At 44.2% G+C, this 17561-nt stretch overlaps 1 protein-coding gene across 1 annotated transcript; it reads right to left on the bottom strand.

Moving 5' to 3' along the window:
* Window positions 1-220: 220 nt before the first annotated feature.
* dselb (dermatan sulfate epimerase like b) lies at window positions 221-14105 on the bottom strand. Its single transcript, XM_073830932.1, has 2 exons — window positions 13528-14105; window positions 221-6177 (listed from the first exon to the last, which is right to left on the bottom strand). Exon 2 carries the CDS (start codon window positions 5991-5993, stop codon window positions 2352-2354), a length of 3642 nt encoding a protein of 1213 aa, XP_073687033.1. The 5' UTR covers window positions 5994-6177; window positions 13528-14105; the 3' UTR covers window positions 221-2351.
* Between the last annotated feature and the right edge of the window lie 3456 nt (window positions 14106-17561).

Below are 17561 nucleotides of genomic sequence, written 5' to 3'. Positions count from 1 at the left end.
ATGTAATACCACCACACGCCTCATTTACATATTAAAATATATACTATTATAATTAAGTACTAGTGACTATTGAATAGAGACTAGCCACTATTGAAATAAGTATTAGTAATTTTTGTATGCTTCAAGGAAAAATGTCTTTCTATATAGTGTGATTCTAAATGACTAAGTGCTGTGTTTTGTGTAGTAAGACTGCATTTGCTGCATCTGATCACAGGTTAAAAATGAACATCTTTATTTAATGTTGAGAAATCAAACCTTAATAAAGCTTCAAGAGTCCGAGATCAAGGCCACTGAGACATGAAAACATAAAACCCGTCATAGTGAAGAATCAGACCATCAGGAGTGTGTTTCCCCAACAGCAGCCTAACTCTGCTTAACTACCACACAACTAGAAACTAACTAGTCAAGACTGTTCTCCAAACACGTCATCTGTTGCTCAAACCACTTTGATTAAGATTGTTGTTGATGTCAAGCAGGTGGAATCAGTTCCAAATTAATGTCAGATTATTGCTGTAAATAATGAACATGGTGTGTGGGGATTGTTTCATTATGTCTGTTATTTTGCTTTATTTTGAGGGCTTCCTTGTCACCCCTTGGTATTACTGTTTGGTATAACATATGCACATGCACACTCTGAAATGCACTTTCATTCTCTTAACTATAAGATGTAGATTGAAATTTTGTGTATGTATCAAATAAAAGATACAGATTGTCAGGTCGAGAGCCATAGTTCCAACCACATACAGTAGGTTTGAGATGCTGTTTGCAACTGTTCGCTGGAACTATGGTTTTAGGAATAACTGAATTGCTGAACTGTGTTGGTAATGCTTTGGGGAAACGCACCCCTGGATGCGAAAAAGAGCAGGACTGCAGACACAGAACACAAAATTACAGCAAAAATACAACCAGTGGTTTGTGAGTGTGTGCACATGGCTAAAGGGAATTATTACAGTGTCTTTTTTTTAATATTTGTTTTGCAAGCAAAATATAAAACTAAAACATTCTATGAACACTTAGTTTCTTGCTAAGTGAAATGAAGAACTGCTTGCTCTCTGTCTAATTACTTATAATTTGAAATATGTAAAATGGCATTTTGTCAACAGTTTAAAACATTATTTCAGCCTACAAAACCTAATAGGAAATGTCCAAAAATTCAAGCATTCAACTTAATTTTAAGACAGTAATCTCTTCGATCATTAAATATCTGATTTTGCCAATAAAAGAGCTAATCCAGATGTGGATATGGACTGTTGATTTTTCATGAAACAGTGAAGTTTTTCAACCACTGGACTTATATATAACTATAAGGAAGGCTAGCATTAGTTTTAACTTTTCCCTCCCTAACAGTTAAAGTCTCACTGGTATCATACAACACGAAACACAGTGTCTAATATAAAGAAGACTAATGTGAATGTCTTTACATAAAAGTGTGGGTTGGTACAATGTTTATCCAAGAAGTCTCTTCTGCTCAACAAGGCTGCATTTATTTGATCAAAAATACAGCAAAAACAGCAATCTTAATATTTCCAAATACAGTTTTCTATATTAATTTATTTTACATATATTTTATTCCTGTGAATTGTCTGCAGTCATTAGTCTTCATCCTTCAGAAATCATTTGGTAACACTTTACAATAAGGTTCCATTAGTTAATGTTACTTCATGTATTAACTAACATGAGCAAACAATGAACAATACATTTATTACAGGATTTATTCATCTTTGATAATGAAAATACAGTTGCTTATTGTTAACTTATGTTAATTCACAGCACATTAACTAATATTAACAAGCAAAACTGATTTTAATAATGTATTAGTAAATGCTGAAATTAACATTAACTAAGATTAATAAATGCTGTTAGAAGCATTGTTCATTCTTGGTTCATCTTAACTAAAGTAGTTAAGTAATGTTAACTAATGAACCTTATTGTAAAGTGTTACCAGTTATTATAATATTCTGATTTGAGATATATTCTTATCATTAGCACAGTTGAAAACTTCTTAATATTCTGTTGAAACTGTTCTCACATTTTCATAAATAGTGGGAAAACAACAGCATTTATTTAAAATATAATTTATTTGAAAAGTCTTTGCTGTTACTTTTAATCAATTTAATGCATCCTTGCTTTGCTTATTTTACTCTTTCTTCAACACACGTTATGTATATATATATTAGATTAGACATGATGATTGGACATGGTGCAGAATCACAGACTGAAGTTCAATTCTTGTGCCTAGTTCTTTCATTTTCACTTTACTTTGTTTGCAACTCAAATTTGTGCAAAAGTACAACACAAATATCAAACAATCAGATACAAGAGATGAATGACAACAGCTGGCCTGCAGCTAATTACTCAGTGAACCTGTGATACCCGAGTTGCCTCATCAGGAATCCACATGTGTACTCTATGAGTCTGATATCTCTCCTTGGCATGTTTCTCCTCCATTTGTCGATGTTGGCTGGTGATATGTCCCCTTCATACATCAGGTTATACAAGTTTGTGGAGGTGGTGAACATGAGCTGATTCAGGGCCGAAGGTGATACAGGGATTCCAAGGAAGGAGTGTATCTTCTCGGCTGTCTCTTGAGGATAGTTCACGACATCCTCAAACCTGACTTGAAGATAGGACTCTTCAGATAAGGTAGATGTGACTCTGAGAACAGCAGCGGTGTGAGCAAGCCACAGGTGGGCCAGCAACAGCACAGGATTGGTCTCTGATCGCGATATGAGCTGCCACAGCTTCCTAAACTCTGCGGCAAATGCGGTGGGGCACCTGTCGCTCACCGTATCCTGCTTGAAAATAAGAGCTAGATGCTGTGGAATGTTCTTGAGTGAGTAAAGGCTAGGTTTGCTATTATACAGCATCAGATAAATCCATGCACGAGGGTCCCTGACAACATAGATGGCTCTCAGAGAAGGGCCGATAACTTCTTGAAGAAAGGGCAGCTTGAGAGCCCAGCTGCCGCTGCAGAGATTGAGAACCACACGGGCGTTAGGATAGTCCACCGTGTGTCTCCTCAGCTCTCTGACGTACTCCACGTCCCTGTCCACTCGCATCCGGCCTTTCATTTCGGCCTTTGACTCTCTCCTCCTCAGTCTCCTCCTCTTGTCCTGGGAGAGACTAACTCTTTGGGCCAGTTTCAGGTGGCTGGTGTCGTGGAGTGGGATGTTCTGCAGGAATAAGTGGGTGTTGTGAACCAGTGAATGTAGCCAGCCCTGAATCATTTTAAAACGCCCGCACTGGGCTTCCGACCGCGTCCATTCACAAGCGTCTACCAAAGAGTCAAATTCAAACTCTGTTTCGGGTATATCCAAGTGTTCTGTAGGGATGCGCAGGTAGACAAAGTCTGTGTTGTTGTAGAAAAGGTGCTTAAGGATGTCAGATCCAGAGCCAGGTAGAGTGGTTATCACTACTGTGGGTAGAGAGAGTTGATGCTGGTCATAAAGCGTCATTTGTTTACTAAGCTCAGGGTCTGTGGTGGCTCCGCGCCACTTTACCTTACACAGGAGCTGATCACAGCTGTTCGAGACAAACAGGAGCTCGGTTATCCACAGCATCAACACCGAAAGCAAAGTGTAACGCATCAGTCTGCTAAAGCAAACATAAAACTTTCGCTGTACGGTCAAGAAAACAATGGAAACACACAGTATTACCCCGGCTATGACATTCACTGTAACTCCAAAGTCAAAGAGATGATTGTGCAGGTTTGTCTGTTTGGGGACAAGCTGCGTCCCCAAGCCAAAGCGGATAATCTGATGTCTGTCTTCCACCTTAGCGTAACCTCCAAAGCCCAGATAGCTTGAACGTGCCCCGATGTCTTTGTGATTGGTTACTAGAGACACTATTTTCTCTGTATTGTTGATGACCAGAGAAAGTTTGAGCCCATTCTTACTGCTTTCAATGAACCTGCAGTTGGAAACTTTAACGTAAGGCCCGTGCATCACATACACCATCCTACCCACTGAATCTGTGAAAGGAAAGGTGACGTTAATAAACTGCGTCCACCTCTTTTTGAACTCGGCTTCCTGCTCAGCCTCCTGTATTTGAGTATCGGGGCTGCGTCCCTGACTATCGAACCAGAACATTTTGTAATGAGCATCCCAGACGTCCATCAATGCCCCATTGTACCTGTCTGTGAAACTATGGGGCACGTATTTAAAGTCAATATCAAGATTGTGAAAGAACGCACTGACGACGTTCACGGGTGAGTCGTCTCTTTTCTCGATGTGGTCAACCACCACGAGAGTCTGTGAGTTGAGGAGAACCAGGGCTCGGTACACGCTCTTCAGTCTCATAGCTGAGGAATACGCCGCAGCCGCTTCTCCGCTCACAAACATAGTGTCTCCATGAGCAGAAGCAGCGATCAGCTCTCCCGCCGAGTCTCCGACCCCCGTGTCTGTCCAGCGGAGCCACTTGGCACATTCCCCGAGCTGTCCTTCCCAAGGGACATTACACTGGCTCGTTGGGGAAGGGCTGAACACTAACACGTTGTTTAAGAAGCTGTATTTGGGGCCATATAATGCCTCAGAAACAAATACTTGTCCATTAGGGGCGAAAGTAAATGAGTTTTGGTCTGGGTGCTCATGACCGGGGTTAAAGCTGTTCCAGCCATCCACCCACGAGTAAGGCTTGGCGTGGACAATGTCAAACACCGCCCGACCACCCAGCTTACCCGATTTAAACGAGACAAAAGTGTTGCCCTGGGCAACAGACAGACCAGCCCCATAGGTCACCACTCCCCAGTTGGAGAAGATGTGCATCTTAGCCTGATTGTGGCCATTAGGGGGCTGTGGTGTAAGTTCGGCATTGTACCAGATAAACTCTGTGTGAAGCGTCGTCCAGCGCTGGGCAAAGGATTGACCCATGGGACCATCTTTAGGTCTGTGCTTCCTAATCTGCTGTGCCAGCCAATTCCCAGACCCGTTTTTGATCACAAAGGAATCTAAAAAGACTAGTTGGCTCTCCGGTCCATAGAACCAGTTATAGTTTGAGTCCCCTATACCAACCGTTCTCTGAAAACCCGGAAGCAAAGTGGCGTAATAAAACCAGAAATGAGTACGCAGCCAGTTGTTCTGCATGTTGTCTATGCTGAAGTGGCGTTTGGCCAAGAAAACGTACTGCGTGATTGACTTTGCCGTGTAACTCCCGTACGCGACTCCCTCGTCCAGAGAGCCGTCTACAACGTGATTTAACAGAAACATTGTCTTTTCCATGTAATTTACAGATACCTGTTTCCAAACCATCGACTGAGTGTCATCGTGTGCACCCTCAACTATAGCTCCAGTCAGAATAGCAACTATATTAGTGGTTTGATGGTTCTGAATAAACTGCTTCCCCCAGCCCCTGTACTTTGACGCCTCATAGAGCGCTTGGGTTTCGGCTGAAATTTTCTTTAAGTACAGGTCTCTGCGCTTCTGATCCAGCAGTGAGTAGATGAAGTCAAAAGCAGTAGCAAATCCAGTGAGCGAATGAGCCATTGGAACTTCGTCGTTAGGTGCACTGCTTACTTTCCAGTCAGGATATTCCGACATTCGGTCCATAAACTTAATCAGAAACTGCACGGCAGCAGTGTCCTCGGGATACAGTAGGCAGTAGAGGGCCAGAGGCGGCAGGTTGTTTCCATAAATCTCATTCCATTTGCTGGTGAACTCCTCGTGCTTTGTGGGTGGCATGTAGAGCGGGCCGGCGGAGAGCATCGTCAGCACAGCCGTCCGGATCGCTTTAAAGATGTGGCTGTGAGTCGTAGTTGACCTTTGTCTCAACTGTGGTATATCGTCCTGGTTAAAGTATAAGTTAGGGTGAAGGTTAGCGCCTTGGAGTTTCCGTAGCTCCGGTGGCCCGTTCTCAGTAATCTGGAATTGTCCAAAGTCACTAAAAATATCTTTCCCTGTGGCATTGAAGACTTCGGAGAATGAAGCTCCCACTGCTAGAAATAGAGACGCTGCAAATGTAGGCCACCCGATGGACCTCCAAACCGCTGTCCACAACATTTTCCCTTTGTTTGGTGGCTTTGGCACTCCTCTCCACGATTTAATCTGGTTTCCCTCTCCCCACGTTACCTTCTCGTTCAAAGGGAATGTTTTTCATGGCATACAATGATAATGGCTGCTTGTTTCAGTTGTTATTGTCTTGGGCTCTGGTATGCGCTTTCTTTGGCCTCCACAGTCTGAAACACTGTTGACAAACAGAAAAGAAATATAAGTGAAATTCCTTTAATTGAATAATATTAAAAATCTTGTTTAACATTAAAGGGGTTATGAGAAGGATGGGTGATATGGTTAAAATCATACTCCGTCATTTTATTTCACTATAGTAATATAAATGTAAAATTAATTGTTCAATAGAAGACAGATAGAAAATAAATAGTCTTTCAGGTGGGCTATCTAACATTTGTACTCAGGTAAGAAATACTACAGAAATTAAATTAAAATTGCATCTAGTTTATTCTTAATAAATCTAATAAAAGTGATTCAATAACTTCAAACAAACAATAATGACAGTCAGCAGCAGCATACTTGTACATGGATGACCTAATGCATGGATCCAGTGTAATGATACACATCCAAATTCCTCCCAACTAAATTACACTCACTTAAGGTTGACTGTGTTTATGTGAATACTCATAAAGACAGGCATTCTGACATATGTTTGTGTGAATTTGGGTGTTTAGGTCTTTAAGCACAAAGTATACTGTTTGCGTTTCCTCTGGTTTGTCTCGAAGCACACACACAGAAAACCGTCTGTAAAACAGTGTACAGCACCGACTTGAGTTCTCTTTCCAAGCTTAATGCACTTAAATTTTTTTTTTATTAATGTTTTTATAATTGTATTATATTGTGTTTGCATTCTTTGGCTATTTTTTATTTTTCTTTGGTGGAGGCTTTAGATAAGCCATACTGGCTTTTTGCCTTCTCCGGCACTGAATATGCACCAGTATGTCCTTGGTGTTGCATTTCTTTTCATTTGTGCAAAAAAAAATAAAAAATAATAATTTGAATATGTCCTGCAGTCCTGAATGGACTATAAGAATTAATCTGTTTGATATGATGTACTGGATGGTCATTTGCATCGGTATACTGCTCATGCCTATGTTATGACATACAGGAGTTTGTTGTGCAATAAACCACAGTTCCTCCTCACTGCTCGACTGCTGTGTGCACAGCTTCCTGTTACAGCTGTCATTCATCTGAGCGGATGTGAGACTCAGCAAACTTTGTGCTGCTTCTGGCTACAGAAACCCACATCTCCACTTCCGAAGGATCGATATTAGGAAAGGCTGAGGCTTTTTTTAACAAAGTACCTGATCGCATCAGTGCAGGATTTAGTTTGATCAGCACATTTCAGATTGTTTATGAACCATGATGCAGGCCTGCAAACAGAGCATCAGTGAATGATGAGACAGAGACAGCAAACCCCTAGCTACTAATATAATGCTTCATCCTCTGGTGTAATATTTATGGTCTTTGAGTATCCAGAGTGTGCTGACTTCTATTGTTATACATATTTGTTCTGGATGTCTAATGTTTTATATGTCTGTTTTCCACTAGTCACCATTATTTATCATTGCAGGGTTAAAAAGACGTTTTCCTGTCTCAACCATCATGTCTGTTGGTGGAGATGTTTATCTATGGCAGGTCTGCTGAGAGTGAGAGAAGCTGTAGTCTGATGATCGGTCAGTTTGATTCTTTCAGATTTGGTTTTAGTCTCATTGTCAAGGAAATGATATAAAAATAATGTAAAGAAGATGCTCTGCCAACCTGCAGGCCATCATGCCAGTGTTCAATATAATCTGTCTGCTTGTATTTCTCACTTTCTCTGCCTTTCATTCATTTTTCAGGTGATATTCCATACAGCTGCTGGCTACAAGTAATTGTACATGTACTCTTAAGACTACTTCTAATAAACACTTTCTCTTAAACTATGTCCAAACCAATGATCTGTATATATAAATATATAAATGATGGGCTACTCGCAAAATCATAAGCTATTCCCAATAAATATATTGCTATTATCTGCTGACAGAAGTCATCATTACCATCACCTGATCTACAGCGTATCAGTCACACAGGTGTAGTTTTTAGAAAATGTGCATGTATTTTACCTGTTACGTCAGATGTTATCTTTAATGTTTACAGCTAATGTTGTCAATGATATCATGGAGATCTGTTTGTCCGCCAATAGAGATGATTAACCAAATGTAAAATATATTTCCTAATATATGTAATTATGCAATACATTTTAAACATAAACATATATCTGTTACGCCAGGCCAGCAGAGGGAGCCCTTACCCCCACTGACTGTTGCTGCTCCCTCTGCTGCCTCTATGGTTACTTCCTGTTTACCAGACATAAAAGCCAGCTCATCACACACACACATTGCGAAGTATTGATTTACATTTGTGGACCTTACTGAGCGTTTTTCCCTGTTTGTTTTTCCTGTTTTCCTAGTCATAGTCTTAGTCAGTTGATTCCTAGTCTTAGTCATAGTTTTCTAGTTTCTGGTTTTCATTTCATTGTTTCCTTTGGACTGCTCACCTGGATTTTGACCAACGCTTGTTCTTTGGATTACGCTATTGGATTATCTTTGCTGTTGATGTTTGCTGGTGATCGACCCTGTCTGTTCTGACCTCGTCTAAATAAAGCCTTGCATTTGGATCCCCACTCTCAGTCATCCCGTTTGTAACAGAATACTTCGCCACACCCGGATCCAGCGGCTTTATTCACCACCAGCAGAACAACCCATCAAGAATGGATTCAGCAGGAAGTTTGTCCAACCCCGTAAGTCTGCTCTGCTCCATCTTTCAAAATGGCCGTCCCATCGAGCATTATGTGAGGGATTTCATTGCTTATTGTTATCTGGCACCTTACGATGAGACCTTAATGAAGGAGTGTTTTTGGAGTGGGTTGGACACAGATATCGGTTACAATTTACCCGATGAGGACCCTAGTTGGACCCTCGCACAGTTTATTGACTTTGTGTTGTCGCATTGTGGATCTCCGTTCACTGTGGGAGTACTAGAAGGGCCTCAACACAGGATGTCTGCTAGTCTCGAGCCACAGCACAAGATGTCTGCTAGCCCAGAGCCACAGCACAAAATGTCTGCCAGCCTAGAGCCTCTGCACAAGATGTCTGCTAGCTTCGAGCCACAGCACAAGATGTCAGCTAGCTTCGAGCCACAGCACAAGATGTCTGCAAGCTTCGAGCCACAGCACAAGATGTCAGCTAGCTTCGAGCCACAGCACAAGATGTCTGCTAGCTTCGAGCCCAAGCACAAGATATCTGCTAGTTCAAAGCCTGTTCATAAGATGTCTGCCTTTCAGGAGCCCGTTCACAAAATGGCCGCCTTTCCCGAATCAGCTTTCGGAAGGACCATCCTTCCTGAGTCCGCATTCAAGATGGACACCCGATTGGACCCAGCTCACAAGAAATCTACCACGTCTGACTTATCTCACAAGATGGCTGCCACCCCAAGGCCCGATCACAAGATGGCCGCCATCCCCAAACCTGTTCACAAGAGGGCCGCCACCCCCGAACCCGATCACAAGATGACTGTCCTTCCCGAGTCAGCTCATAAGATGGCCTCCTTTCCTGAGTCTGCACCCAAAATGGCCGCTCTTCCAGACCCTGCTCACAAGATGGCCGCCGTTCCAAGGCCCGTTCATAAGATGGCTTCCGTTCCTGAGTTCCCGGTCAGAATGGCCACCACGCCAGAGCCTGCTGCTAAGATGGCCGCCACGCCAGAGCCTGCTGCTAAGATGGTCGCCACGCCAGAGCCTGCTGCAAAGATGGCCGCCACGCCAGAGCCTGCTGCAAAGATGGCCGCCACGCCAGAGCCTGCTGCAAAGATGGCCGCCACGCCAGAGCCTGCACCCAAGATGACCGCCACGCCCGTGCTTGCACACAAAATGGCCGCCACGCTTGAACCTGCACGCAAGATGGCCGCCATACCTGAGTCTGTTATTAACAGGGTGGCTACAGCGTCAGACTCTCACCCTCCCAGGACGTATCAGAGACTAATGTCTAGCTTGGAGGACCCACCACTGCGGTCGGCTCGTTCAGCTGGTCCCTTACTGTCAGCCGAGCCAGCATCTGCTAGCGCCACGTCAACCAAGCCAGCGTCTGCTCACGCCACGTCAACCAAGCCATTGCCTGTGAACGTCATATCTGCTTCTCTCGAACCTGCACCAGCTGCCGTTCCTACCAAGTCAAGTCACGTCACAGTCACTGTCCCTGCCAGGACAAGTCAAGATACAGCTGCTGTTCCTGTCAGGCCAAATCATGTCGCAGCAGTCGTTTCTTCAGAGCCAAGTCAAGCAGCTGTTCCCTCCGAGCCAGGCCAAACCACAGCTGTCCCTGTCACGCCAAATCAAGTTACAGCTGCTGTCCCTGCCGAGTCGAGTCACGTCACAGTCACTGTTCCTGCCAGGACAAGTCAAGATACAGCTGCTGTTCCTGTCAGGCCAAGTCAAGCAGCTGTTCCCTCCGAGCCAAGTCAAGCCACAGCTGTCCCTCTCACGCCAAATCAAGTCACTGCTGCTCCTGTCATGACGAGTCAGGTCATAGCTACTCCTTCACTGCCAAGTCACATCTCCCCTGAGCATCCAGAGCCTTCACTCTCAAGCCATACAGAGCCAACGCTCCCAAGCCATGCAGAGCCAACGCACCCAAGCCATGCAGAGCCAACGCTCCCAAGTCATGCAGAGCCAACGCTGCCAAGCCATGCAGAGCCAACGCTCCCAAGTCACACAGAGCCAACGCTCCCAAGCCCCACGCCCAATGACCCGGAGGGCATTCCTCCGCCAACTGTGTTACCTGTTATGGCTATCGCCATTTTGAGTGTGTGGGCTGCACACTGTGCCCCAGTGGCCTCTTCTGCCCATGAGTCTGCCCACAAGTTTGCTCTGGAGAGCTCTTCTGCACGCATGTCCGCTGCGCCTATACCTCCTTCGGAGGTGGCGTCCATAGCGGAACTTCACGCTCTGCCCGCTCAGCCAAGGCTTCACGCTCTGCCAGCACCGCCAAGGCTTCTCGCTCTGCCCGCTCCGCCAAGGCTTCACGCCCTGCCCGCTCCGCCAAGGCTTCGCGCCCTGCCCGCTCCGCCAAGGCTTCACGCTCTGCCTGCTCCGCCAAGGCTTCACGCTCTGCCCGCTCAGCCAAGGCTTCACGCTCTGCCCGCATCGCCAGTGCTCCCTGCTCTGCCAGCGCCGCCAAAGTTCCCTGCCCTGTCTTCTCCGCCAAGGTTCCTTGCTCTGTCTGCCCCGCCAAGACTCCCTGCTCTGCCTGCACCGCCTAGGTTCCCTGTCATCTCTGTCTTGGCGTTTGGGGCCGTTCCAGAAGTCTCTGTCTGCCCAGGAACCGCCCCGAAAGTCGGTCCTGAAGTTCTCGTCTGCCTGGTCACGGCTATGGAGGCCACGTTCTCCCGTGAACTCTCTACTTCTCTCCTTGCTCTGTCTGCCTCCTCTATCCCTGTTCTCCCCAGGTCCCAGTCCATGATGCGGCCACCTGTTCCGCCCTGGAGGGCTTCTACGCCTCCTGTTCCGCCCTGGAGGGCTCCTGCGCCTCCTGTTCCGCCCTGGAGGGCTCCTGCGCCTCCTGATTCGCCCTGGAGGGCTCCTGCGCCTCCTGATTCGCCCTGGAGGGCTCCTGCGCCTCCTGCTCCGCCCTGGAGGGCCCCTGCGCCTCATGCTCCGCCCTGGAGGGCTCCTGCGCCTCCTGCTCCGCCCTGGAGGGCTCCTGCGCCTCCTGCTCCACCCTGGAGGGCTCCTGCGCCTCCTGCTCCGCCCTGGAGGGCTCCTGCGCCTCCTGCTCCGCCCTGGAGGGCTCCTGCGCCTCCTGTTCCGCCCTGGAGGGCTCCTGCGCCTCCTGCTCTGCCCTGGAGGGCCGCTCCGCCTCCTGCTCCGCCCTGGAGGGCTCCTAAACCCCTTGCTCCGCCTTCGGCTCCGCCCTGGAGGGCTTCTACGCTTCCTGCTCTGCCCCGGAGGGTCGCTAAGCCTCCTGCTCCGCCCTGGAGGGCTCCTAAGACTCTTGCTCCACCTCAAAGGACTGCTCTGCCTCCAGCCCTGCCCTGGAGGGCTCCTGAATCTCCTGCCCTGCTCTGGAGGGCCTTTGCCCCACCTGTTCTGCCTCAGTCTCCTGGCCCCCCCACCGCTCCCCTGGACTGTTTCCTCCTGTTGTTTTTTGGAGCGTCTGGAAGCCGCTCCTTGGGGGGGGGCTATGTTACGCCAGGCCAGCAGAGGGAGCCCTTACCCCCACTGACTGTTGCTGCTCCCTCTGCTGCCTCTATGGTTACTTCCTGTTTACCAGACATAAAAGCCAGCTCATCACACACACACATTGCGAAGTATTGATTTACATTTGTGGACCTTACTGAGCGTTTTTCCCTGTTTGTTTTTCCTGTTTTCCTAGTCATAGTCTTAGTCAGTTGATTCCTAGTCTTAGTCATAGTTTTCTAGTTTCTGGTTTTCATTTCATTGTTTCCTTTGGACTGCTCACCTGGATTTTGACCAACGCTTGTTCTTTGGATTACGCTATTGGATTATCTTTGCTGTTGATGTTTGCTGGTGATCGACCCTGTCTGTTCTGACCTCGTCTAAATAAAGCCTTGCATTTGGATCCCCACTCTCAGTCATCCCGTTTGTAACAATATCTGGGATAATTATATACTGTATTAAAATCCAAAGTTTTTATGCATAATAATGCTTGTATAAATGCTTGGAAAAAAGCACCACGTCTTCAAGTCCAAATACATTTGTTTTTGTGATTAAGTTGTCCATAATTGACATTAGGTATATTTAAATTGTAATATTTAATTTAACCAAATTTTTTTTTAAATTGTTAACGAAACCATTGTTGAAAAAAATTAATTATTTAGCTAAGATGATTACCATTGTTACATAACCACAGGTAATAACTGTAAAAGGCAAATTAAGTTTAGCACAAAGCATAAATGTTTGATGTTTGTAATACATATTTTGAGGATCTCATCCGTCCACTGATCTGATGTTCACTACTGTAATGAATATGGACACAACTTTTCTCCAACTTTACAAACAAAATGATGTTTGTTATAAGAATGTAAAGAGAGACCTTAGATATAAAATAGTGGCTCATTAGGTTTTCACATTAAATCAGATTTCAATATTCAATAGAATGTGTGTCGGATTATAGAACTGCTATAACTGCTTACTTCTATTATTGATGTAAGTAGCAGGGGGTTGTAAACGTTTTTTTTTTTTTTCACCATTTCATACTAAACCATTATTTTTCATTTCATCTTTCCTACAGTATGAGCCAGTATCATGAGCCCATCCTACAGCAGTTTCCAAAACACTTCCACATCAGGGATCCTCAGTTTCTAATGCAGATGTGATCTGATCATGAAAGCAGCTCATATCTGAGATTTTCATTCAGAACATCAGACAATATACTCTACATTTCAGTCAACAAAATGTACCTTGATGGACATAATTTAAAAAGTCATAACCCCTTCAACATCAGCTCTCCATCTGTTAGTGTGAACTTACATGTGATAGAGAGCTCATGTGTCCAATCAAACCCTGATGCTGAGATCTGCCCACAAACAATGAGATGAGGAGGAATGATGTGTAGAATAAGGTGTGAGTCACTAATCCATTCATTTGTATGAGAAATCCGACCTAGTTCTCTGTAATCCACTAAATGGAGTTGTCAGGTGATGTGGTTTGGACTGTGAGCGTGCGCGCGCGCATCTGCTCTGCTCCATCATCATCATCATCATCATCACAGTCTATCCTCCATCAATCTCGAACCCTTCCGATCATAACACACAAACACACACATCATCGTCATTATCATCACGCAGCGCTATCTGACATCTTTAGGGAAGGATCTGTGTTCGCGCGCATGTTGATCGTCTGCTCTCCATCGCGGACGCGCGCTCAGTCGCCGCGCACTGCAGACAGATGTAGAAACACAACGCAAGTTAATGGAAAGTTCCAGTAGAAATGAAGAAAAGGCACAATCCACGACATCCTAAATAACGGGTATTCGAGTGTCCGGCTAATAATCCTCAGAGATGACATTTATGATGTGTGTTTGTCCGCATCCATTCGCTAACGCGTGATTTCGTTGCGTAAAACGCGTCTGATGCTCAACGCGTTCTGCCATTTGTCTGCGGCTCCGCCGATGACACTGACGTTACCATAGCGACCACTCACTGTAGAGGGCGCTCTCTCTCTCTCTCTCTCTCTCTCTCTCTCTCTCTAACACACACACACACACACACACACACACCATACAAAATTATCAGTCTGTCCTTTAACATTATATATGATATAAAACAAAAAGAAATAACATGACCTGCTCATCATATTATGCAATCAATGAACTTTATTTTACAAAAATGTGAGTCTGGAGGATTTTGGCCAACAGGAATTCACAAGCAGAGATGAATATGAGGAGCTGAAGAATGAATACAGAATAGACTTATTGTTTAAGGCACAGTAGCTGCTCATCATCACAGATTCAGCTCTGTGTTTCACTCCACACTGTCGTTCTTCTTCAATAAAATCTGTTCTAGAAGCAGAAGGTCAGTGTGTAAGACAGACATGAAATCAGCTCAGCTATAAAACACAGTAAAGTCTGTCTGAAAGGACTAGTTCACTCAGAAATCACCATTCTGTCATCTGCTCACCCTCGTCTTTCCAAGCCTGAATGATGTTCTTTCATTGAACACAAAAGGAGTTTTTATAGCAGAATCTCCAAACTCTGTTTACAGTGAAAGTGAAGGGCTGTCAAGATAAAAACTCTCCTCCTTACATAAAGACTTGTTTGGACAACTTTTATGGTGCTTTCATGCTGATCTGCTCTGATCCACTGCATGATGCTTTCTGTGCTCCTCATCCACTTTCATGATGTTCCTGAACACTCATTCAGTTTGTGAAGTTGAGATGTGAGAGTGAAGTCAAAATCTCAGAGTAACAGCATGATGTTTTTGTCTGCTATTGAGCCAAAATAATGTCCATCTACAATGCAAACACATGTGACTGCTATCGTGTGCGTGTTGGTAGACAAAGAGCATCACTGAATGTCATCAGAACAGACCGCATATGATACTAAATATCTAATCAGGGCTGGAGATCACGACTCCTCTTTGCACTTATTTCCTCTCTGATCAGCCTTTCTCCTCTTTTGTGTTTTCTGCTCTTACTGTAGTTGAGAGTGAAAAGCTGCTGCTGATTTCAACATGGTTTTCATTTTGGATTATGAGTTTCATGTATTAATCAAACTACCCAGAGCCTAATGTCAAATAAAACACGCCTTCATTCAAATCACAGTGAAGCACTGTCCAGCAAAAACACAAGCACACATGTACCATCCTGCCAAAACTGAGTCTGCGGCAGAGCGTTTCTCTCTTGTGGTCCACTCTTAAAAAAAGTCTAAAACCTGCCTTACTCTCTTTCATGATTTCAGAAACCACAAACATTACATGGAACAAGTCTTAGAACTGAACAAGCATGCTAAAATGACCATCATTCACAAACCCAGCCTTATCCCCATTTTTGAATTTAATTGATTCAATGAATTTAACTTTTTTTTTTTTTGGAGAAATCGGTTCTGTGATCATTTGAGAACATCTGACACTATGAGGCAGGAATATGTTTTGGACAAAAGATTGATCCACTGGAGGTTCTGTAACAAGTTCTTGGCAAATTCAGCAGTTCTTTTTATAAGCTTTCTGGTTGTAAAGGGTTCATATTAGAATCTGTCGTATTGCCAAGACATGTTTCTACATATGGACTTTACGTGGAAAACTAAATGCCTTCTTAGATATGAACTTGATAGATCTTAGCACTCAAAATGAAAAAGAGAACAGATGAACTCTTTAATTCAAGCAGAGGAACACCTTGACCTCCAGCGACTGACTTACATTCACAGAGCAAGTTGAAGTCATTCATTTACAGTGAGGAGAAAAAAAAAATTATATATTGATTTTGTATATTTGCCCACTGATGATCAGTCTATAATTTTAATAGTAGATTTGTTTAAACAGTGAGATACAGAATAACAACTAAAAAATCCAGAAAAACACATTTTAAAAAAATTATAAATTGATTTGCATTTTAATTAATGAAACAAGTATTGGACCCCTTCGCAAAACATGACTTACCCTGCGTCCCAATGTTCATACTATCATCCTAAATAGCATGTGAGATTACAATAAGTGTGTCCCACTTATACTCAGCATAGTGTGCTGAAAAGAGTCTGCCAAAGGTCCCCCGATGGTCTACTATTTCAGGTCGATTTTTGAAGTGTGGATCTGTGCACACTCTAATGGCTAACATTGCCCACAATCCATTGCACTTTGGCAAAGGATTTGGTCAAGGGCTAAAAACACAAATAAAACACATTTTAAAACTACAAGCATGGCGGATGTGCGGTTAGGCAGAGATGTTTAGAAAAAGGGGTTTAGGTTATTAATACTCAACATTTAAAGTGGTACAACATATTTAATTAATGTTATTCATCTGCAACAGCAATCTTAACTTTTAAAAACATTGTTTGCTCATTAACTTTTAAATGCATCATTACGCCGAAAATATGATCAGAGTTTTGGGCATGAAAGACCCACGAATGGCAGATCAACGTGCCACTTTTCTCTCCAATACGGTGGGATGTTAAGTTAAATGAAATGTGGAGGATGTTGTGACAAGATGATTGACAGGTCTTCTTTGTTTCCTTGGCCGTGTGTTTTGGGTCATTGTCATGCTGGAATACCCGTCCATGACCCATTTTCAATGCCCTGGCTGAGAGAAGGAGGTTCTCACTCAAGGTTCTCACCCCGTCCATCGTCCCTTTGATGCGGTGCAGTTGTCCTGTCCCCTTAGCAGAAAACACCCCCAAAGCATAGTGTTTCCAGCTCCATGTTTGCCGGTGGGGATGGTGTTCTTGGGGTCATAGGCAGCATTCCTCCTCCTCCAAACACGGCGAGTTGAGTTGATGCCAAAGAGCTGGATTTTAGCCTCATCTGACCACAACACTTTCACCCAGTTCTCCTCTGAATCATTCAGATGTTGATTGGCAAACTTCAGACGGCTGTGGTCTCAGATTCTTTGATCTGAGATCGTCTCATGTAGTTCTGGGCTGATTCCTCTCTGTTCTCCTGATCATTGTAACTCCACAAGGTGAGATCTCACATGGAGCCCCAGACTGAGGGAGATCGACAGTTATTTTGTGTTTCTTCCATTTGTGAACCAAGCTGGTTGATGATGGTCTTGTAGCCCATTCCAGTCTTGTGTAGGTCTACAATCTTGTCTCTGACATCCTTGGACAGCTCTTTGGTCTTGACCATGGTGGAGAGTTTGGAATCTGATTGATTGATTGTTTCTGTGGACAGGTGTCTTTTATACAGGTAACAAGCTGAGATTAGGAGCACTCTCTTAAAGGGAGTTACCTGTATAAAAGACACCTGGGAGGCAGAAATCTTCCTGATTGATAGGGGATCACATACTTATTTCACTCATTAAAATGCAAATCAAATTATAACTTTTTTGTAGAGCTGGGCGGTACGACCAAAAAT

The sequence above is a fragment of the Garra rufa genome, chromosome 24, assembly GCF_049309525.1.
Source record: "Garra rufa chromosome 24, GarRuf1.0, whole genome shotgun sequence".
Lineage (NCBI taxonomy): Eukaryota > Metazoa > Chordata > Actinopteri > Cypriniformes > Cyprinidae > Garra > Garra rufa.
This window is presented reverse-complemented; position numbering and strand designations above follow the sequence as displayed.

Coding starts and splice junctions, on each gene's coding strand:
- dselb (XM_073830932.1), bottom strand. CDS start 5,993: ATGTTGTGGACAGCGGTTTGGAGGTCCATCGGGTGGCCTACATTTGCA.